Source organism: Zootoca vivipara, chromosome 3, assembly GCF_963506605.1.
Source record: "Zootoca vivipara chromosome 3, rZooViv1.1, whole genome shotgun sequence".
In the NCBI taxonomy this organism is placed as follows: Eukaryota; Metazoa; Chordata; class Lepidosauria; order Squamata; family Lacertidae; genus Zootoca; species Zootoca vivipara.
Window position 1 is genome coordinate 41,325,816 of NC_083278.1, and position 25,541 is coordinate 41,351,356.

Here is a 25,541-nt window from a genome sequence, read left to right on the forward strand (position 1 = left end):
GCGGGCGCTGTTTGCCGGGCTTGTCAAGCCCAGCTAGGAGCGCCCGCCGATCTTTGGTGACAGGCGGGGGTGGGGGGAGAGCGGAGAACGATCTCCGCTTCCCCCCCACCCCCGCCTGTCACACAGGACAGGTCCGAAGATCGGCGGGCGCTGTTTGCCGGGCTTGTCAAGCCCAGCAAGGAGCGCCCGCCGATCTTTGGTGACAGGCGGGGGTGGGGGGAGAGCGGAGAACGATCTCCGCTTCCCCCCCCACCCCCGCCTGTCACACAGGACAGGTCCGAAGATCGGCGGGCGCTGTTTGCCGGGCTTGTCAAGCCCAGCAAGGAGCGCCCGCCGATCTTTGGTGACAGGCGGGGGTGGGGGGAGAGCGGAGCACGATCTCCGCTTCCCCCCCACCCCCGCCTGTCACACAGGACAGGTCCGAAGATCGGCGGGCGCTGTTTGCCGGGCTTGTCAAGCCCAGCAAGGAGCGCCCGCCGATCTTTGGTGACAGGCGGGGGTGGGGGGAGAGCGGAGAACGATCTCCGCTTCTCGCCCACCCCCGCCTGTCACACAGCACAGGGCCGAAGATCGGCGGGCGCTGTTTGCCGGGCTTGTCAAGCCCAGCTAGGAGCGCCCGCCGATCTTCGGTGACAGGCGGGGGTGGGCGGAGAGCAGAGAACGATCTCCGCTTCCCCCCCCACCCCCGCCTGTCACACAGCACAGGTCGGCGGGTGCTGTTTGCCGGGCTTGTCAAGCCCAGCAAGGAGCGCCCGCCGATCTTTGGTGACAGGCGGGGGTGGGCGGAGAGCGGAGAACGATCTCCGCTTCTCCCCCACCCCCGCCTGTCACACAGCACAGGTCGGCGGGCGCTGTTTGCCGGGCTTGTCAAGCCCAGCAAGGAGCGCCCGCCGATCTTTGGTGACAGGCGGGGGTGGGGGGAGAGCGGAGAACGATCTCCGCTTCTCGCCCACCCCCGCCTGTCACACAGCACAGGGCCGAAGATCGGCGGGCGCTGTTTGCCGGGCTTGTCAAGCCCAGCTAGGAGCGCCCGCCGATCTTCGGTGACAGGCGGGGGTGGGCGGAGAGCAGAGAACGATCTCCGCTTCCCCCCCCACCCCCACCTGTCACACAGGACAGGTCCGAAGATCGGCGGGCGCTGTTTGCCGGGCTTGTCAAGCCCAGCAAACAGTGCCCGCCGATCTTTGGTGACAGGCGGTGGTGGGGGGAGAGCGGAGAACGATCTCCGCTTCTCCCCCACCCCCGCCTGTCACACAGCACAGGTCGGCGGGTGCTGTTTGCCGGGCTTGTCAAGCCCAGCAAGGAGCGCCCGCCGATCTTTGGTGACAGGCGGGGGTGGGCGGAGAGCGGAGAACGATCTCCGCTTCTCCCCCACCCCCGCCTGTCACACAGCACAGGTCGGCGGGCGCTGTTTGCCGGGCTTGTCAAGCCCAGCAAGGAGCGCCCGCCGATCTTTGGTGACAGGCGGGGGTGGGGGGAGAGCGGAGAACGATCTCCGCTTCTCGCCCACCCCCGCCTGTCACACAGCACAGGGCCGAAGATCGGCGGGCGCTGTTTGCCGGGCTTGTCAAGCCCAGCTAGGAGCGCCCGCCGATCTTCGGTGACAGGCGGGGGTGGGCGGAGAGCAGAGAACGATCTCCGCTTCCCCCCCCACCCCCACCTGTCACACAGGACAGGTCCGAAGATCGGCGGGCGCTGTTTGCCGGGCTTGTCAAGCCCAGCAAACAGTGCCCGCCGATCTTTGGTGACAGGCGGGGGTGGGGGGAGAGCGGAGAACGATCTCCGCTTCCCCCCCACCCCCGCCTGTCACACAGGACAGGTCCGAAGATCGGCGGGCGCTGTTTGCCGGGCTTGTCAAGCCCAGCAAACAGCGCCCGCCGATCTTTGGTGACAGGCGGGGGTGGGGGGAGAGCGGAGAACGATCTCCGCTTCCCCCCCCCACCCCCGCCTGTCACACAGGACAGGTCCGAAGATCGGCGGGCGCTGTTTGCCGGGCTTGTCAAGCCCAGCAAGGAGCGCCCGCCGATCTTTGGTGACAGGCGGGGGTGGGGGGAGAGCGGAGAACGATCTCCGCTTCCCCCCACCCCTGCCTGTCACACAGCACAGGTCCGAAGATCGGCGGGCGCTGTTTGCCGGGCTTGTCAAGCCCAGCAAGGAGCGCCCTCCGATCTTCGGCTCTGTCCCCCGATGCGCGACGGCTCGGGGAAGCAGGCAGGGAGCTCCTGCTGGGTCCCGCGCCTTCGCCTCTCGCTCGGTCGGGGCTACACGACATGGCTTATTTTCGGGGTATGTCTTATTTTTCACCAACCCTTAGAAATCCTGTCATGGCTTATTTTTTGGGGATGCCTTAAAATATGAGAAACACGGTAAATCTTTTTGTTCGTGCAGATTACCAAAATAATTTATTTCTCCATGATTAGCAGTTTATTGAATGGGACTAGAAATACACACATACACAAACACACACCAGGGCTGTAGTCAACGGGGTGTATGTTTCAGTATCTCTTCCCTTTGATCATACAGTCATAATATTTCTTAGAATTCCTCAAATGATCTATTACTCTTTTGAGGTTGAATGAAAGCCAGATACACACAGAAACAATTTTACTATTTGGAGACACTCTCTCTTCTCCAGCCTCTTTCAAACTACTTTTCATGCCCTTTTTGAACAAATGTATTGAGGGGTGTGGGTGTGTGCTGAACTGAGTCTTTCCCTTGTGACAGAAAACCTAGTTTCAGCCCTGCGCGCGCACACACACACACACACACACACACAAAACCCTTTAAAATTCATTTACAGGAGGGGCTAACAGTGTTTTTCAACTACCCAAACCCCAAACTCAATGGTGGAGGCGTGTGTGTATACGGTAGTATTGCAAATTTGTAAGCAGAGCAGTATGAACTTTACAGCAATGAAGTGAGAAATCTTCCAAGTATGGATATACATTTGAACAAGGCAGCATTTCCTTGCAGCTGGGGGAAAAAACACTTTAACGAAACAGATAGGATTGTGCCAAAGTATATTCTTAAAAACAAAAATAAAAAAATAACAGGCAATACAAACAGACTACGCTCCTCGGCGATCCAGAGGTTCTCCTTACAAATTTAAGCCATCTCCACTCTGCTTAGGGCTTTTAAAGCGCAGGGAGGCTCATGGAGGGGATTGTGCCGCACTCTCGCTTCCTTTCCTCCCCACCTCCCACCACCATGAGAAAACAAAGAAGGCAAGATCCAGCTCTGCTCTCTCCTCTCCTCCTCCAGCCAGACCACCCCCTCCGCCCACAAGGCACTTTGAAGAAACGGGGGGGGGGCGAGCCAACGAAGATGGACGGCCAGCCCCAGGCAAAGGCTGCCTGGCTGCCCCCTCCCCCAGCTCGATGCCCATCACCGCCTTCCCCCCACGACTGCGGAGGGCGAAGAGGGCGCCGCCGCTATTGTTGCTCTCCCACCTGTTTGGCGAGGAACCTGCTGAGCTCGCCGCTGCTCCTCTCGTTCCTCTGCGCGACCATCTGCAGCGGAGCCGCCAGGCTGAGACGCAGGTGCTCCATTCCCTCGGCCTTCCCGAAGCAGCTCCCCTTCGCCCCGGTACCGGGGTAACAGACGGTGAGGGTGTGCGCGCGGAGACAGCCAGCTAGCTAGCGCCCTCCGCCACCCGCCGCTGCTGCGCGACACGTGGGGAAGGAGAGCGACTTTCGTTTTCCCCGTGTATATGCCGCGTCATCTCCCGGCGACAAACCAAGGCGGAGGAGGGATGGTCTCGGCCTTTGCTTTTTTACCCGCCTCTTGCAGAGACACACACGCACAAAAACTACTCATCCCAGCATGCACGGCGACTATCCTTCGTAGCAACTCTCTGCATAGTTTAGAGCGTTGCGCGCTGGGATAAATAGGATTCCCCGCATCTCCTTCGCTGTAGGCTGGATTTGCATAGGTTTCTGCGCCAAGTCCCTCAAATGCCGGGTTTGTGTTGGATAAAAACAGAAACGCGGTGGCTGCAGGGCGTTTGGGCTTTAAAGCACTGGGAACATCCCATTGGGACTTACTTCCGAACAAACAAACAAACAAAAGTGTGCTGATAAACAACAACAGCAATGAAACCTTTTCCCAGTTAGATGGAGTTACATCAGTTTTTGTTAGAGCAAGGAGAGAAATATGTTTTCAAAGGTGGCGGGAATAGTTTGAAAACGGCATGAAAATACTCAGGGTTGTGGCCCACTAGCACTATACTGTACTGAACAGCAGGGCCTGTCTTTGGGGGACAAAACATCAACAGCCCAGCCCATGGAAAATTAATCTCACGAGTCCATTGATTTCTAGGCAACAGTCCCTGACACACCTAAACCTGCACAGGATCAGACTGCACAGCTGCCATCTTAAACACACTTACTAGGGATAAAGCTGATTGGAGTGTATTCGGACTAAGTCCCAAATAAATATACAAAGGGTTAGATTCCACAGAGCAGCTTAAATGGAAGTGGCCAAAAGCACTTTGTTGCATGCGAACAAGTTTGTGTGTCAAAAGACCAAGTTGCGGCCATCAAAAGTATTGCTGTTGTAACGAAACTTAAGAACTATACATGTATGGGATAGCTTGAACAAAGCCAGCAAATGACAGAGTTAACTTTTTAGGTTAAATGAGATCTGAAAATTTACAATTTGTACCACATCTTGTACCAACTTAACTGTATCTGCTATAGCAGCTATACAGTACATGACAGTATGTCAAATTGAACTCCGGCGCTTTCTGCTGAGAAAGCATACATAAAATCCAGTTGCAAAGGTCTTCTCATTTGCTGTGTTTCCAAAATCACAAAAAAAAATATCCAACAGCCAACTCTAGTCATCCTTTCCCCTTCCCCTTTACCTTGGAGATGAAAGATGGATTGCTAGATACCTTTTTTTTTTAATGCTGAACCATTGCTCATTTGAGGTCTATTACTTACACCAACAGCAAATAATCTAGCAGCACTTTGAAGACTTAATAGCGCAACCTTGCACCTTTCCTCAGAAGCTCCACTGTACCCAGTGGGCCTCAGTCCTTTACATGTAAGTTCCACTGAATTCAACAGGGCTTACTTACTTCTGAGTAGACAAGCGAAGGATTGCAATGTGTACTGTGACATAAGCAGTGTTTTTGGGTTTAAAAAAAGTAATAGGAAAAAAGGTGTTGGTACTCACCATGAACTTGTTACAGTAAGTGCCACACTTTTAACATTTGAGGGGAAAGGTATTGGTAGTGCGTACCCTTGAGTACCCCCAGAAAAAAAGCGCTGGGCATGAGCTTTTCCATAACCCTATGCATGTTTATTTGGAAGTAAGCTCCATTGCATTTAACGGGACTTTCTCCCAGTCCTCGTGAACAGGACTACAGCCCACTCTATGCCACATATTTGGGGTATATGCCCTCAATTGACAGCTGACAGAGGAGAGTTTCCCTGTCCTCATGCACGTCTGACAGCTGACGTTACGGCAATAAGGCTTTTTGCGAAACAAACAAATGCTCCTCTCTGATTAAAACGGGCTCTGGGGCTGCGCCAACCCAAACTTCTGCCCCGGCAAAGTTATCAGCCACGAAGCTTTCTGGTGGCTTTGCAGTGCCTGTATATAAAAAACCGGCGGTGGCTTCATGGCTTGAGTTTGCATAAAAACAGAAGTCGCCGGATTGGTGTCAAATCAGGCGCCCCCTAGCGGAGCCGCTCGTCGAAGCGGCCCCAGCGAAGGAAACCCTGCATCCCGAGGGGCGGGCCTTGTCGCTTCCTTTTGGCGCCAAGCGTTTCTATGGCGGAGGAGGGAGCTGCTGACGTCAAGGCACGGCGCGCGCCCCAGCGTCCCCGGTGATTGGCTGGGCTCTTCCGGGCGCCACCTCTCCCGTTTGGCGGCGGCGAAGGTGGCGGTGTTTTGGGGGTGGGGGACTGTTGTCAGCGAGCGGCGGTGGCGGAGGAGGGAGCGAAAGTGACGAGGAGCAGCGGAGGCGGCACGGCGCGCGTTATTCCGGTTTGTGGAAACAAGTGGCCCGGGAAGGGAGTGGGGGGTGTTTTTCTCTCGTGGGGATCAAGTGGGTGGGAGAGTGGCTGCCTCACCTGCCCGGAACCCCTGCCAATCGCCGCGGCGGCATTCCCACGAACACATCTCCCGAACTATCTATATATTGTCTTTCCCCCAAATGGCATCCTACCCCCCCCCCCAGCATGTAACTCTTCCCGCACCCAGTTCCCACGTCTCCCACTTTCTCGCCCCCGCTTTCTGCAAGGCTGGGGGTTTAGAGGGTGGGGGGTGCCTTTACGGCCCTCCAGACGTTGCTGGACTACAACTCAAGCCATCCTGGTTTGTGGTGACTGGGCATGATGGGAGTTGTAGTCCAACAGCAGCTGGAGGTTACTGGGGTGAAAGTGGGGCTGGGGCTGCCTTAAGGCCTGGTCAGCACCCGAAGAGGGAAACGAATGGGTCGAAGTTCAGAAATGGTGGGCTTGGACCGCACCAGTTTAACTTGAGAGTGGTGGTGGGTCATGTTTTATATCACTACTTCTGCTTTGCGTGGAATTTGTCTTCCCACCCCAGTCCAGGACTAACAAGTGTAATGCAAAACTTGTCTGCTGAGGAATAATTCAGTGTTGAATTCAGTGGGGCTTGCTCCCAGTTTAGACTAGGGTTGTGCGTAAGTGTGCACAAATAACATGTGCAGAGTGCTTTGCTTGAAACAAAATTTAAAAATTCCTTCCAGTAGCACCTTAGTGACAAACTACGGTAAGTTTGTTATTGGTATGCACACGAAAGCTCATACCAATAACAAACTTAGTTGGCCTCTAAAGTACTACTGGAAGGAATTTTTTTTTTTGTTTCGACTATGGCAGACCAACACGGCTACCTACCTGTATCTAGAGTGTCTTGCTGTTTAGTAATGAGAAAGCACTACTACCTAGTGTGGTTAAGAGTGAAGACTGTTTTTCATTGGAGAAGACTTGTTTGAGCAGCAGGCCCTGTACTTTTTGATAGGAAGAATTGTATACAGTGATCGCTCTACTCTGTCCTCTTTGGAGAACTGCTCTTCATTTGCTTTCCCCCTCCCCTCTGACTTGGTGGACAAACCACAAGCCCAGGTTCAAACATAACCCTAAGCCAAACCATGGCTTAGGCCAGAGCTTTCCAAACTTTTCATGTTGGTGACACACTTTTTAGACATGTGTCATTGCATGACACAGTAATTCAGTTTTACTAGCAAATCAGAGGTTAAATTAACCCATTTCCAGCCCTGGGAGCATTTGCAAGACACACTCAACACAGTGCAGCCAACACACTAATTTGTCCTGATACACAGTTTGAAAAGCTCTGGCTTAGGCCTAGGTGGTGTGATCAGGGGAAGGAGTGCTATGTCTACAATCTTGGTTCTGGGAAGCCACATGTTTGCTCATTCTCATCAAGTTATGGTTTGCTTTAGTGCCAGGGACAAAACTACATAGGTTTTACTTCACCTAGGTCAAAGACCCAATTTGGCACACACCCCGTACACATTTGTATACACACACACACACAAGCTGGAAACCTCAATGGCGCCCCTCTGGTGGCTTCATCAGGGGCAAAAAGATCTGACTAGCCCCCCAGTAGCTACAACACTGCTTAGAGCTATGGAACTGTTGCAAAAATAAGTGCTGGCAATCTCATTCACCTGTGAATATGTTATTCCCACGAGCTGGCCACCATTTGTGTATGCAGGAACACTTGTGTCCCATTGTGAAAACAGAATACTGTAAAGAGATCCATCTTTCTCTGACGGGATTGCCTTCTATATTAATAACCTGTATGTTTTTACTTAGGCTAATCAGAATCTTTTTTTTGTTGCCAAATGCAGATGGAGAATACTAGGAAGAGAGTATAATGGCAACAGATGAAGATGATGATGGGATGACGTTTTCTAATTTATTGCATAGTGGTAAGTTTTTTGGTTTGTTGGTTTTTATCATATTATTTTAACCTAATAAATAAATAAATGTAGGAAAACCCCATACCAAGGAAGAAACCCTTGAGAAAAGTTATATATGAACCAGTATATGTAGCTCCTTGTACAGCACAGTTGACTGTCATATGTTGTGGCAAGAGCTGTTGCTGGTCATCGGAAGAGATCATCAGTTTTCTTCCTGCGTTGCTGAGATACCCATCATATGGTATTTTAAGAGTCTGATCTTTGGGAGCAGAGTTATTTCTGACACAAAAATGGCCTATTTTTGTCCCTTTTAAGTACTTTATCATTCTATAAAACCCACCGCTGAGGCTACAATTTGAAGGGGGACACTAGTGCAAGGGGAGAAGAGCTTCTTATTTCTTTCACCTCATAGTGATTTCCTACTAAAGATCCTTTCTCGTGTATTTCTCTTGTATTTCACCATTACTGCGTACGTAGACTGGGTGAACTTATATATTATTACTTCTCTTTATTTTCAGTTGCTTCTCAAGGAGTAGATGATGATGAGAGTTCAGTGGATATTTATGATGGATTAGACAGCTCTCCAGTTATTTCTGGTATGTTCATAGCTTTGTAACCAATGGCATTGCTCAGCTGAGAGTAAAGCTCCCTGGAGCAGATTTATGATGGACATGGGGGTAGGGCTTCAGCAGGAAGGAGGAACCACTGAGAATTCACTGCTTCCCTTCCTGTTCCACTGACAGAAGATTTCAGCTGAGTTGAATACAATCCATAGTTATTTGGTTATTTAATTATACTTCGGAGAATTTTGCCATAAAAGGTCCTGTATATATTCATCCTGCTGTTAGGATAGAGCCATGATGCAGCTTTTTTGTTTTGGGTTTGTTGCAGAAACAATAAGTATCTTTTACACTTCAGACTAGGAGTAATTAACTAGGAGTAAAAGACTAGGTTTGTTGCAGAAACAATAAGTATATTTTACACTTCAAACTAGGAGTAATTAAGAGATGGCTTTTATATGTAATTTGAGTTAGCAGCTGCCACAAATAGCATTTTGATCTAAGTAATATTTCTTAGGTGACAAGTTGCAACCATGGCTTATTTGGAAGGATTTCAGGGGGGAGATAAAATGTGCTGTATCCTGTAACATCATAATACTATACATAATTAAAAAACCTGATGGAAGTTGTGAAACTGAAACTAACTTTCACAACTTTTGCATGGGAGTAAGCCCCACTAGATGTCTAGTGTTCCCCTCCCTCATCCCACATAGGAAACACTTTTGAAACTGAGAAAAACATTCAAAAGCAGTTTCATGTGGCATAGGGACCTGCTGTTCGAAAGAAAAAAGCCCTGTTTAGGGAAGTTTTTAATGACTGATGTTTTAATGTATTTTTAATCTTTTGTTGGAAGCCGCCCAGAGTGGCTGGGGAAACCCAGCCAAATAGGCAGGGTATAAATAAATAATTATTATTATAGCTCTTTCGATCTTATCTAATGGAAGAATGGGTACAATGGAAAAGGAAAATATTCGAAGTAAAACTCTCTCTCTCTCTTCCTGCTCTCAGTTAAACCTGCTACAAAACTGACCCCATCAATAAGTAGTTTAAACCTATTCGATGAGATCCTGATTGAAGAAGGAACAGCAAAGGAAGCTACTTTCAATGATGTATGTATTTTGAATCAATGATATGTTGGTGAAATGTGATGTAGTTAGTTAGCAAGTTAGTTAGCAAGATGTGTGTTTTAAATTCATCAGTTCAGCACATTTTAGTACACTATAAGCTATCAAAACATTTTAAAATGCCAAAACACCCACTTTCCTGAGAAGTCTCAATTTATTGGAAAATTTTACATGTGCATCAGGAAATCTGTGATCAATCATGACACAGACATTTTGTAAATGCATGTTTGGATGGTTTTCCTGTTTGTGAGGGAAATTTTATTTACTATTATTTTAATGTACAGTAATGACTTTTCTTGCATATCTTAACAAAGCTGGATTATTATTATTATTATTATTACGCAAAGAAAATTATGCTCACTTAATACTGTCTTTAATACAAATGTGAATAATCCTGTTTCAACAGTTGCAGGCTGAACATGAGAAATGTCAGCAACAACTTCAAGAGTTGACAAGGAGGTTTCAGCAAATACAGGAACAGGTAAAGCAGCATTAAGTGGTAATTTTATCCATTTTGTATCCTGTAACTGAAAGTGTTCTGGAAACTCTTCATATACATATTTCAATTTGTATTGGTTTGCTGTTTTGAATATTAGTGTGAGTGTATCTGGTTTTTTAAATAAAATAAAATAAGAAAATAAGAAACAGCAACCACAATAATAATGTTTTCAATTAGTGAGGCTGTGCAGGACAGCTCTGTCTCAGTAAGGACTGTTAGTATTGTAAATGTATTTGCTTTGATGCTTATTGAAAATAGTGTTTTTTGTATTAGGTTGCAGTACAAAGTCGGTGGGGCATTTTGAAAGTTCTTTATGAAAGTTAACTGTGATTCATTTAAATAATTTTTTTTTCCTAAACTAAACCGTTACTGGTGTTTTCCTTCTCTCCCCCAATATATGCAGATACAAGTTCATAACATGTATATGTCTCTGTGTTCTTTTTAAATTAGAACTCTGCTCTGCAAAATGAAAACCAGTCTCTTAAAAAGAATATTTCCGCTCTTCTAAAAACAGCTAGAGTGGAAATTAATCGCAAGGATGAAGAAATTAATAATCTCCAGAGAAGGTATGCTTTTTGCAGGATTGTCCTCGTCCTCTATTGTCCAGATATTTAGAAAAAGAAGAAACAAGACACATTTGAAACTAAAAAGTAGAAGATGTTTTCTAAGCCTATCTTTTTTGTAATTAAATTTAACATACTGTACATATAAACGTTAACTTGCTAGATATCAGATACTCATCTTCTGAAAAATTTCTTCTGCTAAAATTTGAAGAGTTTCTTGAAAAAGATTACCCACGCATTCTGTTCATAGCTTCATGCTTGCTAGCACAGCTAGTGCACAAAGATGTGGAATGTTTTCATTTGGCCAGTGATGGTGCTAAGGACTTGTGGTTCATTTGGGTGTTCATTTCAGTGGCGAGCAGGGAAAGTGTACAGTGTACTTACGAAGTACTTGACTTACAAAATTTCGAGTTACAAATGAAAAAAAGTGGCCGCACGCTTACGTTTTTTTCAACATCCAAAAGGAAAACCGTTGCGGTTTAGATGGGGTTTTCTCGACTTATGAATTTTAGATGCGGTTTACTCGACTTACAAATTTTTCCGTTTCCAATGCATTCCTCTGGGAAACCGCTTTTTTCGACTTACAAATTTTTCGACCTACGAATGTGCATTCAGAACGGATTAAATTCATAAGTTGAGGGACCACTGTATTTTGTTTTTAAGCTGACTACTGTGGATGAGGGACGCATGGCGTTGTGGTCTAAATCACTGAGCCTTGGGCTTGCTGATCAGAAGGTCGGTGGTTCGAATCCCCACAATGGGGTGAGCTCCCATTGCTCAGGCTTAGCTCCTGCCAACCTAGCAGTTCGAAAGCACATCAAAGTGCAAGTAGATAAATAAGTACTTCTCTGTTGGGAAGGTAAATGGCACTTCCGTGCGCTGCTGGCCACATAACCCGGAAAAACTGTCTGCGGACAAACGTCGGCTCCCTCGGCCTATAAAGCGAGATGAGCACCGCAACCCCAGAGTCGTTCGTGACTGGACTTAACTGTCACAGGTCTTTTACCTTTACCTTTTTACTGTGGATGAAAACTTTTAATGTGTTGTATCGTTTTGAACAGTGTGTTTTGAGGTATCTGCATTAGCATGTCCTTATCGGTAGGAAGTTGCTTTGAGACTTGCTTCTTTTTTAAGGAAGCAACGAGCAAATTAAAAGATGTTCAGTTCTCATTCTATCTTAATTTTAAAAGCTGAAAGGACCAGACTGGCTTCAACAAAGCTCCAAGCCATCAACATTTGTAAACAAATCATTGTAACTGAAGCATGTCATTTTCATCTCATGCCAACAACATTGGCACCAGGCAAGGATCCCTGGGAACACCATTCCTGAAACGGGGCTGCCCTGAGTAAAGCATGTGTTCGGTCATTGGGACCAGTTTAACCAGAGAGGCTATGAGTTAAGGCTCTCTTTTTCTGCCTATTTTGGTTCTGGTAGGTTACTATATTGGGAAGTGGGGGGGGGAGAGAAAACATTAAATGGGGACTGTCATTTTAAAAGGAAACGATAGCTCATTAGACGACAAATCCTATGGGACCCCGACTCTCAAAATGACTGGGGGAAAAGTAACAATGCAAGCAGTAATTGCTTCAGCAGGGTTTGTGCAGGTTCTGTTGCTCAGCCTGCTGAGGGAAGGATGCTTAAGCCTGATTATATGTTTGTCAGACATGGACTGCTAAATTATTGCTTTGTGCATGATTCTTCAATTATTGAGTGAACTTTTAAGCAAGAGTATTTTAACAGTAAGAAATGTGTGTTGCTGTCCCAAAGAGTTAGCGGTCTGCTGTCAGTGTAAGCAGGCAACGCTGCCCCCTACCTTTCTTGATTCTGGCCTGCTAAGAGCAGCAGAATAAAATTGTGTGTGGTGAGAATATTCCTAAAGTGTGTGGTTGAGGACATGCTTTGAACATGCTTTATAGCACCAATGGTAATTCCTACAGTGTTATCCTTTCTGTTTGTTTGTATAAATCCTAAATATAAGGTCCCCATCCAAACTGGTTAATCTTAACTATGCTTTGCTGACACAAGCCAACTTCATAAAGAATGCCATTGTGTGGACCTTTTCTTCCTTTAAAAGTAAAAGGAAGAATAAATATTAAATTAACACTTTTAAAGGCTTATTCTGGCTTGTCTCACCACGGCATTTAGATGTTAGTAGAATTTAGAGTTTGCTTAAATCTCAAATATCTTTTGAAATGTAGTATAGCAATACAATCTCTTCCTAAACAGGTTAACAGAATATCAAGTTCATCCGAATACCTATGGTAGAACATACTTCCCAGCATCAACTAAGAATGCAAGAAATTTTGAGGGATCAAAACTGAAAAATAAATCCAGAGATTTAATTCCAGAGAACAATTCAAGAACTGATTCTAGAACTACCGAAGCCCTGCCTAAGGACAAACCTTGTGGTTATCCTCCTTGGGATACAGAAAACAAGAAATTGCCTCCAGAAAAAGGAGACACTCTGTACATATCTCAATCTCATCCTGAACAGCTTTGCAGCGATGGTACTCATGCAAGGCTCGCAAGTGTTGACAGCTCTTATGACAAAGAAAAAGGGAAAAAAGAAACGAAACATAATAATGAGCATCATAGCAGTGAGAATAACTACAGACACAAAACAAAAGCACACCAAAATCTTGGCAGCACACTAGAGGGAAAGTTGGATCCTCATGGAAGGTTGGAAGTTAATCCAGACAAAACAGTAAAAAATGGACTATGGAAAGACAAAAGGGACTTGAAGCTCAAAAGCAGCCCACATATAGAAAAAAGAACTGGTAAGGTCCCTTCTGCTAAGGAGAAACAACCAACCCCTAAAGACACATCACTGTCAAAACCAGAACATTCCAACAGTGACAGGAGCGAAAAGTCACAAAACAAAAATCAGAAGGACCTGAAACTGAGAAACAAAGAGGAAAGCAACAATGGACCAAAAAACAGGCAATCTGACAGCTATCTAGAACAACAAAGAACTGGCAAGGTTAATAGCCACCCTGAATGCAATAAAATTGCCAGAAGCCCTAAAAAAATAAGCAAAAGCTATGTGGAAGACAGAAAGAGAAAACATAGTGATTGCAGGAGGAACAAAGAAGCAAGCGGTCCTGTGCCCTGTGGAGGGAAACCTTCACCACCACCACCACCTCCTGTTTTAAACAAAGAGCCAAAACATGGCCACCCTAAAGAGGATAGCAGTAAAAGTGAATCTGAACACACGCGTTCAAAATCGGGCAGACATAGAACTGAAGAGAAAAGGAAAAATGAGAGAGATAATTCTAGTGACGCCAGGACTTCTCAAAATGAAAAAAGAGAATCAAAGGAACCATCCCCCCAAACAGGAAAAGGAGCCATGAAAATTAAAGATAGTGCAAAAAGGGAGAAAAAGAAGTCCTTTCAATCAGTAGAGACTGCCAAGGTAGTTGAAGGCTTGGAGGAGCAGGTGCCTATAAAAGTTAGAAGGGAAGAGGAGCAGTCGAAAAGCAAAGACTTAAAACTGAGCTTTATGCAGACACTAAATTTAACCCTTTCTCCTGCTAAGAAGCAAACAGACAAATGCAAAGTCGTGGCAGAGTCTACCAATAAATGTGGTATAGAAATTCCAGGTCAGGAAGTCATGTTGGTACCAGCTGAGGCTATTGGTGTTAATACCATTAAGCAAACACAAACACCACTATTACCCACCTGTGACAATCCTGTTCAAACCAAATCGGAACAAGTAATGCCTCTTTCTGAGGTCAAAACGAAGGTGGGAAATGAGGGGCTGCCAGAAACTCTAAACACAAAGCCTTTGAAGACACCCTCAGACCCACAAGATACAGCAGTGCAGCGGTCGCCGGATGATGTGAAGCTCCTGCCTGAGGCAAAAACTGGGATGGGAGAAGCTGATGGAGTTGATGAGATGCATGTGGCTTCTGGTTTAGAAAGCCCCTTGGATCAAGACACACTTCCCGATAACACTTTCAATGATGTGGAGACTATAAGTTCTGTGGATTTTGATTCTTTTAGTGTAATAGATGAGATCAGTGGGACAGATTCAGACTCACTGATGGACGAGAAGGAGTCCAGTAATTGGACAGATGAAAATGTCTTCGAGTGTCCCGAAAAGGAAAGCAAGCCTATGCCTCATAAAGCTACTGTGGAAGAAGGCAAAATACTGAGTGGTGGTGACTTGAAGCCAAGCTTTCCTGACAGTAACCATGAAAACTGCTTGGAAACATACAATGAAGGGTTAAAACCTACATCTCAAGCAAGAGAAATAAGCAGAATTTCTGTTGATGATGATAACTCTATTCTGAGCATTGATCTCAATCATATGAGGAATATTCCAAAAGCAATCAGCCCACTTAATAGTCCAATGCGACCTTTGGCTAAAGTACCCCGAATGGAAAGCCCCTACAAAGGACCTGTGAAAAGCTATAATACAGGTATATGTTTAATATGCTCTTCCTGCTACATGATTTTTATTTGAATGAGGAACATACTAATCCAGGCATAGGCAACCTTGGCTCTCCAGATGTTTTGGAACTACAACTCCCATGATCCCTAGCTAACAGGGCCAGTGGTCAGGGATCATGGGAGTTGTAGTTCCAAAACATCTGGAGGGCCGAGGTTGCTTATGCCTGCATTAAGCATTCACACGTATATCGATGCTAAACATAACTGAGTTGGAATTAAGTTTTGTGTATTTTAAGTAGAACTTACTGCACAACTTGTAGGTAAGTGTGCTGCAGCTGTGCAGTGCAATCCTGTACATCAGTGGTCCTCAACCTTGGGCCTCCAGATGTTTTTGGCCTACAACTCCCATGATCCCTAGCTAGCAGGATCAGTGGTCGGGGATGATGGGAATTGTAGTCTCAAAACATCTGGAGGCCCAAGGTTGAGGACCACTGCTGTACATATCTTCCCCATTGAGTTCAGTGGAGCTTTCTCTTTAGTAAGTGTTCCTAGTGTGTAGGAATTTATGACTGCGATCCCATACAGACTTGAATGGGAGTAAGTACCAGACTAAATGCAACTTCTGAGCAACACACAAGATCATACTGCACAGCTGCAGTTCACAGGCATTTTTTCTCAAGTTAGGAAATGAAGCTGCCTTATATTGATGCTTTGCCCATCTAGTTCAGTATTGTCCACATTGAGTGGCCATGGCTTTATAAGATTTCAGACAAGAGTCTCTTCCAGCCTTACCTAGAGATGCCAGGGATTCAAAGCAAATATTCTGACACTAGGCTACTGACTGTCCTGTTTAAATTAAGTGAGGAGTAAGATTTAGCTTTCAGTCTGCTAGCTCTGAGGTAGATATTTATTCAAACTGATTACATAGAAGGAAACTGTTTAAGGCAGTAGTGGCTAACCCATGACCCTCTGATGTTGCTGGACTACAGCTTCCATCATCCCTGGGGAGTTGGGGTCCAACAGCATCTAAAGGGTTTCCCCACTCCTGGAAATCAGAATTGCAAAACACGTTAAGCTACAGAGTGTAACCCACATTCTGGCAGAACTCTTGGCACAGTTTCTTATCCACTAGTTTTGGAGGCAGTAATAATTAAAAGTGCCTTTGGGCTTAATCTTGCAATTTCAAGATAAATTGCCATGGGACTTGATATATAAAAACTGTTTCCATGCTGAATATTTTTTTTTAAATCTAGCTCTTCTTCCAAAAGCTGCCTGTCCTCTGCTAAAATGCAACACCCAGAGCTACTGGCACTTCTAAACAATTATGTTCACTGTTCTAAACTAAAATTGACTATTAGATTATACTGTCATTGGAATTTGTTTTGAGACTTGCTACTTTGGGCTGATTAATTAACAAATTATTTCATTATTTCTAGATTTTGTTCCAGAAAGTGCAGTTGTCTATCCTGGAAGGAACCAGTGCAGTGAACTGAACAAGGAAAACCAAAAGCCTCTTTGCTCGGATCATCAAATATTAGAGGAGTCTCAGCTAAGCATGTCCTCAGATGAATTAGAAGAAGGTGAAATTGTAAGTGACAATGACGAGCCTAAAATAGAAGCCAACTCTGAAAATAGTAAAAAAACGAGAAGAAAAGCATCTCCAGATAGATCTAATTTGACCAAGAGTACTTGCAACCACAAGGCCAGGACAACATCTTCCAGAGAAGATACCGGAAAATTGTCTTCTGGGGGAAAAAATAAAGAAAATCCCAAAGACAGGACTATAATGCGCTCCAATGAAGTAAAGAAAATGAAAACTGTGAGCATTGACAGTCTTGAAAAAATAGTTCAAATTATTGTTGTACCTTCTACAGTGCATGAGTTTATGCAGATGCTGAGAGCTATAAGAAAGCAAGTACGGAAAAGCTACATGAAGTTTAAGATACAATTTCCAGTACAGCATTTTCATAGAATCATAGATTCAGCTATTTTGAACTTTACATCTCTGGTAAAATACCTTGACTTCTCTAAAATGTCTAAATCTAGTGAGGCCTTAAAGCTGAACCTCTGTGAAGTTATAGAATATAAACTTAATCGGATCAAAAAGAATAGTGAAATAGAGCATCTCTTTGAACAGCAGCAATCCGATATGAAGAAAAAGTTGTGGAAACTTGTGGACGAGCAACTTGACTACTTATTTGATAAAATAAAAAAAATTATTCTAAAGCTGTGTACCTTGGTAAGCTTTGGAAATGAAAGCGATGAAGGTAAGCTTGATAAAAGAAAGAAAGAAAGCCCCAAATGCCTTATAAATCATAAAAATAAAATTGACAGACAAAAATCAAAGAAACCAACCTCAAATGCTAGAATGCAAAAGTCTGAAGCATGTGCCCCATCAAAATCAGTAGCAGGTAACCAGCTATTGAAGCGAGGTCACCATGACACAAACAAAATGAGCACACACAAAAATGTGACTGCAAAATCTAGAAGTTCCTATACTGTTAACCCAAAACATTCTCAGACTGAAGCTGAACCTTTCAAGGAAAGCTCCATATCAGACACTTCTTTGAATGGTGGAAAAAATGAAAATGAAAGGTTGCATATGATTGGAGACTCTCACAAGTCTGATATTAGCTGTGGACCTCTCACAGAACAGCAGATGTCTGGCCTGACATTCAACCTGGTGAATGACGCTCAAATGGGCGAAATGTTCAAAAGTTTGTTACAAGGCTCTGACCTTTCAGAAAAAAATTGTGACTTTATCAATGACAATCAATGGGAGTTCAGGACACCAGAAAAACACACCCCAGATATCCAGAACTGTATGAATGAGCCTCCATATGAGACTGAAGAGCAGATTCCAAGAGAGACTGGAGTCGAGTCAAGAATACTAGATGGAATTAAATGGCCTATAGTTTCACCTGAAAGAGATTCAGCATTTTTAGCTAGACTGCAGATGCCAATTGATCCAGATATTCTTGATGAAAGCTGTATGTTTGAAATTCCTACTAGTGCTGCTTTGAAGAAAGGTGAGGAGTGCATTTCAGAGAAACCAAAATCACTTGTCTCTTCTATTCTTCTGGAAGACCTAGCTGTGTCATTGACTATTCCCTCCCCTTTGAAGTCAGATGCACATCTTAGCTTCTTGAAACCTGACATGTATGGCTCAGTTCCTGAGGATGTTCTAAGCGCACACTTCAGTGAAGATGCCCATCTCGAAGAGGAGGATGCTTCTGAACAGGACATCCATTTGGCTTTGGAATCTGATAATTCAAGCAGCAAATCAAGCTGTTCTTCATCATGGACAAGTATACCTCCTGCTCCTGGATTTCAGTATTGCCCAAGCCTTCCAATGCAGGCAGTAATAATGGAGAAATCAAACGACCACTTCATTGTTAAAATAAGGCGTGCTGCACCATCTACCTCACCAGTCCTTGAACAGCCTACGCTAGCAAATGAACCACTGACCTCTTCTAGAGGGGCAGGAAACAAGGAAATTGTGTTGGAAGAAAAATTGGATACTTTGGACCTCAAAAACATTCCTTTGGAAGATACAGCAACATCTAAGGAAAATTTAAAGATTATTGACTCTGAGGGTAAGCTGAATGATGTTGAAGAGAGACAAGTTACTCATTTGCTGGGGTCTGAGAAGGAGCCACCTCTGTGCCTTGCGAATGATCAGGTTCCTCATCTTTCTGAACCCCAACAGGAACCTCATTCTGATGCCCCGAATGAGGCACTTGAATCTGTAGAGGACCTGTTCAGAAATGCCAGAGAAGAACGACCTTGCAATCTTGCAGCGTCTGAATTGCTTCAGGAGCAATATACTAATGCCAGTCAAACTCAAGGCCCTGACTTACTTGGGCCCCATCAGGTGTTGCATAGTGGTGCTGGCCCAGAAGAAGCCTCTGATTTGCAAGAGTCCCCTAAAGAACCGGGGAGAACTTTAGAATCCTCAATTAAAACTAGCCAGCATGAGGACACACCTGAAGTATTTAAACTACCTCAGGCACACACCGTGAAAGTCTTCCAAAAAAGAGATGCATCTTGTGCTGAATTGGAACATTCTCCAGTGAGCTGTGCAGCAGTTTCCCTTGTAGAAAAGTTGTCTTCTGAGACCCATTTTGATATATGTGTAGACTTGACTGATGAGACTCCCATAGAAAATGAAGTTGATTCATGGGATCTTACTGTGGAACGTGCTTCAAATGCTAGCATGGGAGGCTTATGTAAAGATAAAGAGGAGGAGAAGACAGCAAACCACCATGTAGCAGATGATCATCCAAAGCATGATGTTGAAGCAGTTGTAAATTTGACAGAGCATCTGCCTGACAAGTGTCCAGCAGTTGAGAATTTTGAAATAGGAACTACTCTAAATACTGGTGGCCTGGGATGCGAAACAAAAGAAAGGAAAAAAAGAAAAAAAGAGACAGAAGAAACATCCAATGCAAAAAGACAAAGAAAGGAGAGTTGTGAATTGGCTTGTAAAAAAAACAGCAAAAGGTCTAAAGAGATTACTTCAGTAACCACAAGCACATCCAGTAATAAGACTGCATCAGTCGGAAACAAAGATTCTTTACCATCAACATCCTCCCTGACACCATCAAGTCTGTGTGCCAAAAACATCATTAAGAAAAAAGGGGAGGTTGTGATTTCTTGGACAAGGTAAGAATACGAAACAAAAAACAGAAACCGAATTGATGGGATGAAAGAGGGAGGTCTGGAAGTGTATAACAGTTGGAGATAGAGCGATACATTTCTGCATTCTGTGGCATGGGCATTATTACCATAGCAAACTTTTTTTTCTTGGTTGTACGTTCAGCTTTGTTGACCTGTCTCTTGAATCAGGAAAGGCAAATTGTAGTCTTATTTTATGTTGCAGTTGAAACTAGGTTTTCTGAACTGGAAGGTAGGGACTGTAAATTGATTGAGAGGGGGAAACTTGGAAGCCCAAGTGAGCACCTGGCGGCTTGAATTGTGGCCTCTGTCTTGACAAGGGTGCATTGTATTGTGTATAATTCTTTTGTGGAAAATGTCTGCATTTAGCAGTAAATCATGAAACCTAATATAGTCCCAAATGGAAATACTTGCTTTCTTTCCATTCGCTTCATTGAGCAATGGTGCAAAGTAATTAGAAAGTATAAGCTTTTACTTTGTTTTACAAATATTTTTCATATTCGAATGAATCCCAAAGGCAACCATTCAATCTGGTGTTTTTTTTAAGAGAGAGGGAGAGGGAGAACCTTACTTCAAAGCCATTGAACAGAGTTTTTAATGTCTGATGTTTTCGCTGTATTCTGTTACATTTTATTAGAAGCTGGGGCAACCCAGTCAGATGGGCAGGGTATAAGTAAAAAATTGTTGTTGTTGTTGTTGTTAATTATTATTATAGAGTGATCATCACTGTTCCGAAGAAACTTCAGAATGGTGTGAACATAATGGGTATCATTTAGTTTATAAGGGAGGGTTTGAGCATTTGCCTTCAGGATTCTGTTTGTCTTCATTAACAGACTTTTATATCCTCTGAGTTTTAAAAACTTACCTTGAGTTACAGCATTGATGTGTGAAGTGTTGACATGGATAGACTTATTTCAAAAGAGTGTTCAGATGTTGCAGTTACCCTTGTATGTTTATTATAGAAATGATGACCGGGAGATTCTATTGGAATGTCAGAAGAAAGGACCTTCAGGAAAAACATTTGCTTCTGTTGCTGTCAGGTTAAATAAAAGTCCAGCTCAGGTATGTATTTTGGTATGCAATTGAACCTCCCTCGCAGACAAGTGTAATTGTGTTTGTGACTGGTTGAGCAGTGCATATCTGCAGAAATATAACCCCATGACACTCTACTGAATTCATTAACATTTCTTAGGAGAAAAAAATTGTATCAGAAAAGATGTGTCAAAATTCAGATTGTGCTACAGACTAAAGAAGACATCTGAAGGCAGCCCTGTTTAGGGAAGCTTTTAATGTTTGACAGACTATTGTATTTTAATTTTCTGTTGGAAGCCGCCCAGAGTGGCAGGGGAAACCCAGCCAGATGGGCAGGGTATGAAAAATAAGTTGTTGTTGTTGTTAGGTAGAAAGGAAGTAAATTTTAAAAATACATTCATATGGAAAGTAATATTACATCCATATAGGCTTTACATGTAATTTTATTTGTTCTTATATAACCCTTTGGGTATATAGGTAAAGGTAAAGGGACCCCTGACCGTTAGGTCCAGTCGCAGACGACTCTGGGATTGCGGCGCTCATCTTGCTTTATTGTCCGAGGGAGCCGACTACAGCTTCTGGGTCATATGGCCAGCATGACTAAGCCACTTCTGGCGAACCAGAGCACATGGGAATGCCATTTACCTTCCCACCGGAGCGGTACCTATTTATCTACTTGCACTTTGTGCTTTCAAACTGCTAGGTTGGCAGGAGCAGGGACCGAACAACAGGAGCTCACCCTGTCGCGGAGATTCGAACTGCTGACCTTCTGATCGGGAAGCCCTAGGCTCTGTGGTTTAGACCACAGCGCCACCTGCATCCTCCTTTGGGTATATACCATGCCATAAAAGCTATACATAAAGTTGCTTTAAATCTCCACAACGAGGTGAGCTCCCATTGCTTGGTCCTTGCTCCTGCCAACCTAGCAGTTCAAAAGCACGTCAAAGTGCAAGTAGATAAATAGTAGATAAATAGGTACTGCTCCAGCGGGAAGGTAAACAGCGTTTCCGTGCGCTGCTCTGGTTTGCCAGAAGCGGCTTTGTCATGCTGGCCACATGACCCAGAAGCTGTCTGCAGACAAATGCCGGCTCCCTCGGCCAGTAAAGCGAGATGAGCGCCGCAACCCCAGAGTCATCCGCGACTGGACTTAATGGTCAGGGGTCCCTTTACCTTTACTACTATGTTAAACCTTGCAGGACATTAGGTTTGAGATCACGCCCCAAGGCATCAGTTGCTCAAGTTACAGCCATCATACTGCATTGTGCTGTCCATTGATCGAGGGGGATCCATGCACATGTGCACACAAAGTGGGGGGGGGGCGACTTGTTTATTCTGAGGTGGCAGCCTGACTAATGATGCTGCATGTGGATATGCAATATTCATACACAAGACAGGACTCAATAGATTTATAGCTCTTCTCAATTTTTACTAACCTCTGGTGCCTTTAAACTGGGGAAATGCTCTTTTATGAAAGCCTACATAACCCACTTTAGTCCGTTCAAGATGAGGGAATGTTCACATCTACACCTACATCATCTACATCAATGCATAATTTTGCTTCTCCATATTGACAAGGGTGTCCTACCTGAAGTATACACGTGAGCTGAGCAATCGCTGAAAAGGCTGGCATCATTTCTATGATTGTGGTTGCACTTTTCAGTAATCAGAACTGGTGGGATCACTTGGTTCATATCTGCATATGTGTGAGAAAAAAAGCATACTTTATTTTTAGCGAAATGACTTCTATACACTTTGCTTTCTCTCCGCAGGTTGAAGAAAGATTCAAGCAGTTGCTGAAGCTATTCAAGATGTCAAACTGCAGCTAGTGGCTATACTATTGCTACTAAGAATGGACTGCTATGAGTTTATGTGCACTGTGTGCATGTGTGTGTGAGAGAGAGAGAGAGAAAGAGAGAGAGAGAAATGACACATGTAATCAAAGTCAGAATAACACTTTGTTGCTTATCCTTTTAGGTGGACATAAAATGCACCTTTTATGCTCACAGATTTCATAATAATGCCCTGCTTTCTCAAAACTTTTTTGAAGGTATCAAACAGATCAGTTGGACCTGTTAGTGTCCTTGAGCAGCCTTGCATATTATATAGCACAGAGGAAATAGGAAGTGCATAGAACCTGTCTTTCCTGTTACCTGAATTGCCTTGAGTGAAACTTTCATATCTCTCCTTAGTAGTTCCATTTGGGATTATAAAGAACGGTTAGGGGAAGTTGAAACGCAGGACACTACAGTACTTCTCGTTCATCTGCATTCCGCTGTGTCTGAAGCCATTATTTTATTAAAACTTTGGGGACAGCAGATGATCAATTCCTAGCACATGGGAAGTTAAATTCTTTGAGCTGAAACACCTCATGCTATTGATTTAAAAATAGATGGAGAACCTGTTTCCTTTCAGAAGTTGTTGGATTTCCAACTTCCATCAGCCCTTACCATCATGGTCAATAGTCAGGATGATGGCCACTGTAGTCCAACAATATCTGGAGGACCATAGATTCCCCACCCTGATTTAGAATGTCACAGAGAAATGGTGGCCATTAGAAAACACAAGAGGGTTGGTTGTTAAACAACAGTCCTCCTTTCTCTCAATTATCAGAAAGCACAAACACAGATTGTGAAACTTTGCAGTATATTACCCAATGGCATTTGTTCAGAGATGTACTGTACATACAGTCCTTATTATAGATCATAAAAATTAGCATATTTTGGCAGGAATACACGAGTATTTGCAAGTGTTTCCTCAGATGAGCCAACACAGTGGCAGCATTAGACATAATGCTAAACCATGAAATATGGCTTGTTTCACTGTACTGTGCACACAACTCAAGCTCTCCTGCTTCACTCTTCCATTAGTTAACCTGGGAAACAAACCACAGATCTGCTGGTTTAGCATTATGTCCCAACCAGTGCTTATGGTTTCCCCATCAAAATAAACCATAGTCTGAAGCCAAGGTTTCTTTTTTGCCTTCCCAGTCATGGTTTGGAGAAAAGAAACCAGAAGTGCTGCTAAGCCAGCCATTCCGTTGTTTGTTTACCAGTTTTATTAATAGGCAATGAGTGTGATTAGAGAAGCCATAATTTGTGGCTTAGTGTTGCAGCCAAGCACAGCAATTATTTGGAACCTATATGCACAATTATTTGTAATTAAAAAGCCAACTTTTGGAATTAACCTACATTTGCCATTTCGTGCTAGGTTAAATTATCGCTTCCCTTTACAACATACTTTCAACATTTTATGAACTAAGTGTAGAATCAGAATATGTAAATTCAAAGGTGCTTAAATTAAGAGGTTCAACATTTTAATTGCAGGTAATCCAGAGAAATTGATATACACCTCTGCCCTAATAAGTCCTAACCTTTATAGAAGTGAGGATTTTGTTTTGGCAGCTATTTCTGTTGAACAAGTGCACAGCAGGAAAAGCCCTAAGTGGCTCCTCAGACTTTTATTTCAGAAAGGAAACAATCTTATACAAAGGTGAAAACTCATTTCTTAAAGTCACTTACTGCTGTTCTGATCTGGATATGTTTGTTTGTATGTGTAAATAGTAGAATTTAAACGAGACACTTCTGTAAATATCTGTACAGATTCTCTAATGTGTAAAATATTGTTCTTTACCTGAACATTTTTGATTACATAAAGCAAGTTTTATTTTGTATTTACTAAATACTGCACACCGTTAAAACAAACCCCAAACTTTGTAAATTGAATGCACTTAATATTCATTAAACATTGACTTGAAGTGTTTTTTATAATGTGTTGCGGTATTTCCCCCCCCCTTTTATGATACCTTATATTACATATAGGGTAACATATGTCATAATATTCCAGTGCCAAGCCCAGCACTTGTACTATGTTCCACTGAAATTGAAATCATGGAGGCTTGCTTCGAGTGAAGGTTCTCTGATCTAGCAAGCGCAGTCTTCATCAAGATTCGCCTCTGCTAGGCCTCACATGCAGAAAAGGGGCCTTCATCAGAGAAAACCCATGTCCAGCATGTGCACAGGGCTGCACGCAGGCTTACTGGTCAGTGCTTCCTGACAATCTTACCTATCCTTATCACCATTAGTGCTAGTCCCACTACTCTCTCCAGCACCAGAGAACCACTGAGGATAAAAATCATCCCTGCCTAATTTGTATTGCCAGATGGCGTATTGAGGCAGGGAGATAATGGCCTGGCTAAGCCCATTTGATGAGTTAATGGCAAAGGCAGGGATTTCCTATCTCATAGCCACTATGCTAGACCAGGTAAATAATGGGTAAATAATATGTGTGCACGGTCCTTCATTTCTGATTTTTTCCAGTGTTCCTTGCTCTCTTTATCTAACCGGCTCTATTTAGAGAACTCTTAAGTGGCATCTGGTTCTCTTTGTGAAGGACAGTCGGTGGTTACTTCAAGTATTATACATATTTCCACCAAGAATGCCATGCAACAAATTGTCATTTACTACAGAAGTATTTCTTCAGTAATCAAGCCAGTCATTTACGAACTGGTGATGTTGAAAACTGCAACATTTAACAAACCTGTCGGAAAACAGTTTTTTTTTAATTTCCCAGAAGACATCGCTTCTTAAAATTGCTGTACCTCAGTGACAGCACTTCAAAGGGAAACTCCGGTGTGAAATTGATGAAGTTGAATTTAGCAACAAACAATTCTATTCATTTTAGGCCAGCCTTTGCCAACCCTGGTGCCCTCCAGATGTTTTGGGCTACCACTTCCATCACCTTTTCCTCCCTGTTGCCATTTTTTGTCAGAATCACAG

General features: G+C 44.0%; 2 protein-coding genes across 4 annotated transcripts in view; one reads left to right on the top strand and one right to left on the bottom strand.

Moving 5' to 3' along the window:
* MDN1 (midasin AAA ATPase 1) overlaps nt 1–3,727 on the bottom strand; it is a 101,777-nt gene extending 98,050 nt beyond the window's left edge. For 2 of the 3 annotated variants that reach the window (XM_035109386.2, XM_035109385.2), the window contains exon 1: nt 3,450–3,726. In XM_035109386.2, the coding sequence (XP_034965277.2) occupies nt 3,450–3,548 (99 nt within the window). In that variant the 5' untranslated portion in view covers nt 3,549–3,726. Of the gene's footprint in view, nt 1–3,449 lie in introns of all 3 variants that reach the window. The other variant, XM_060272589.1, reaches the window with a different exon arrangement.
* Nucleotides 3,728–5,909: 2,182 nt separating this feature from the next.
* CASP8AP2 (caspase 8 associated protein 2) lies at nt 5,910–25,312 on the top strand. Its single transcript, XM_035109381.2, has 10 exons — nt 5,910–5,994; nt 7,847–7,927; nt 8,437–8,514; nt 9,487–9,587; nt 10,009–10,083; nt 10,552–10,667; nt 12,892–15,086; nt 16,494–19,722; nt 20,697–20,796; nt 22,536–25,312. The coding sequence occupies exons 2-10, from the start codon at nt 7,873–7,875 to the stop codon at nt 22,590–22,592; spliced, it is 6,006 nt and encodes a 2,001-aa protein (XP_034965272.1). The 5' UTR covers nt 5,910–5,994; nt 7,847–7,872; the 3' UTR covers nt 22,593–25,312.
* The last annotated feature ends 229 nt before the right edge of the window (nt 25,313–25,541 follow it).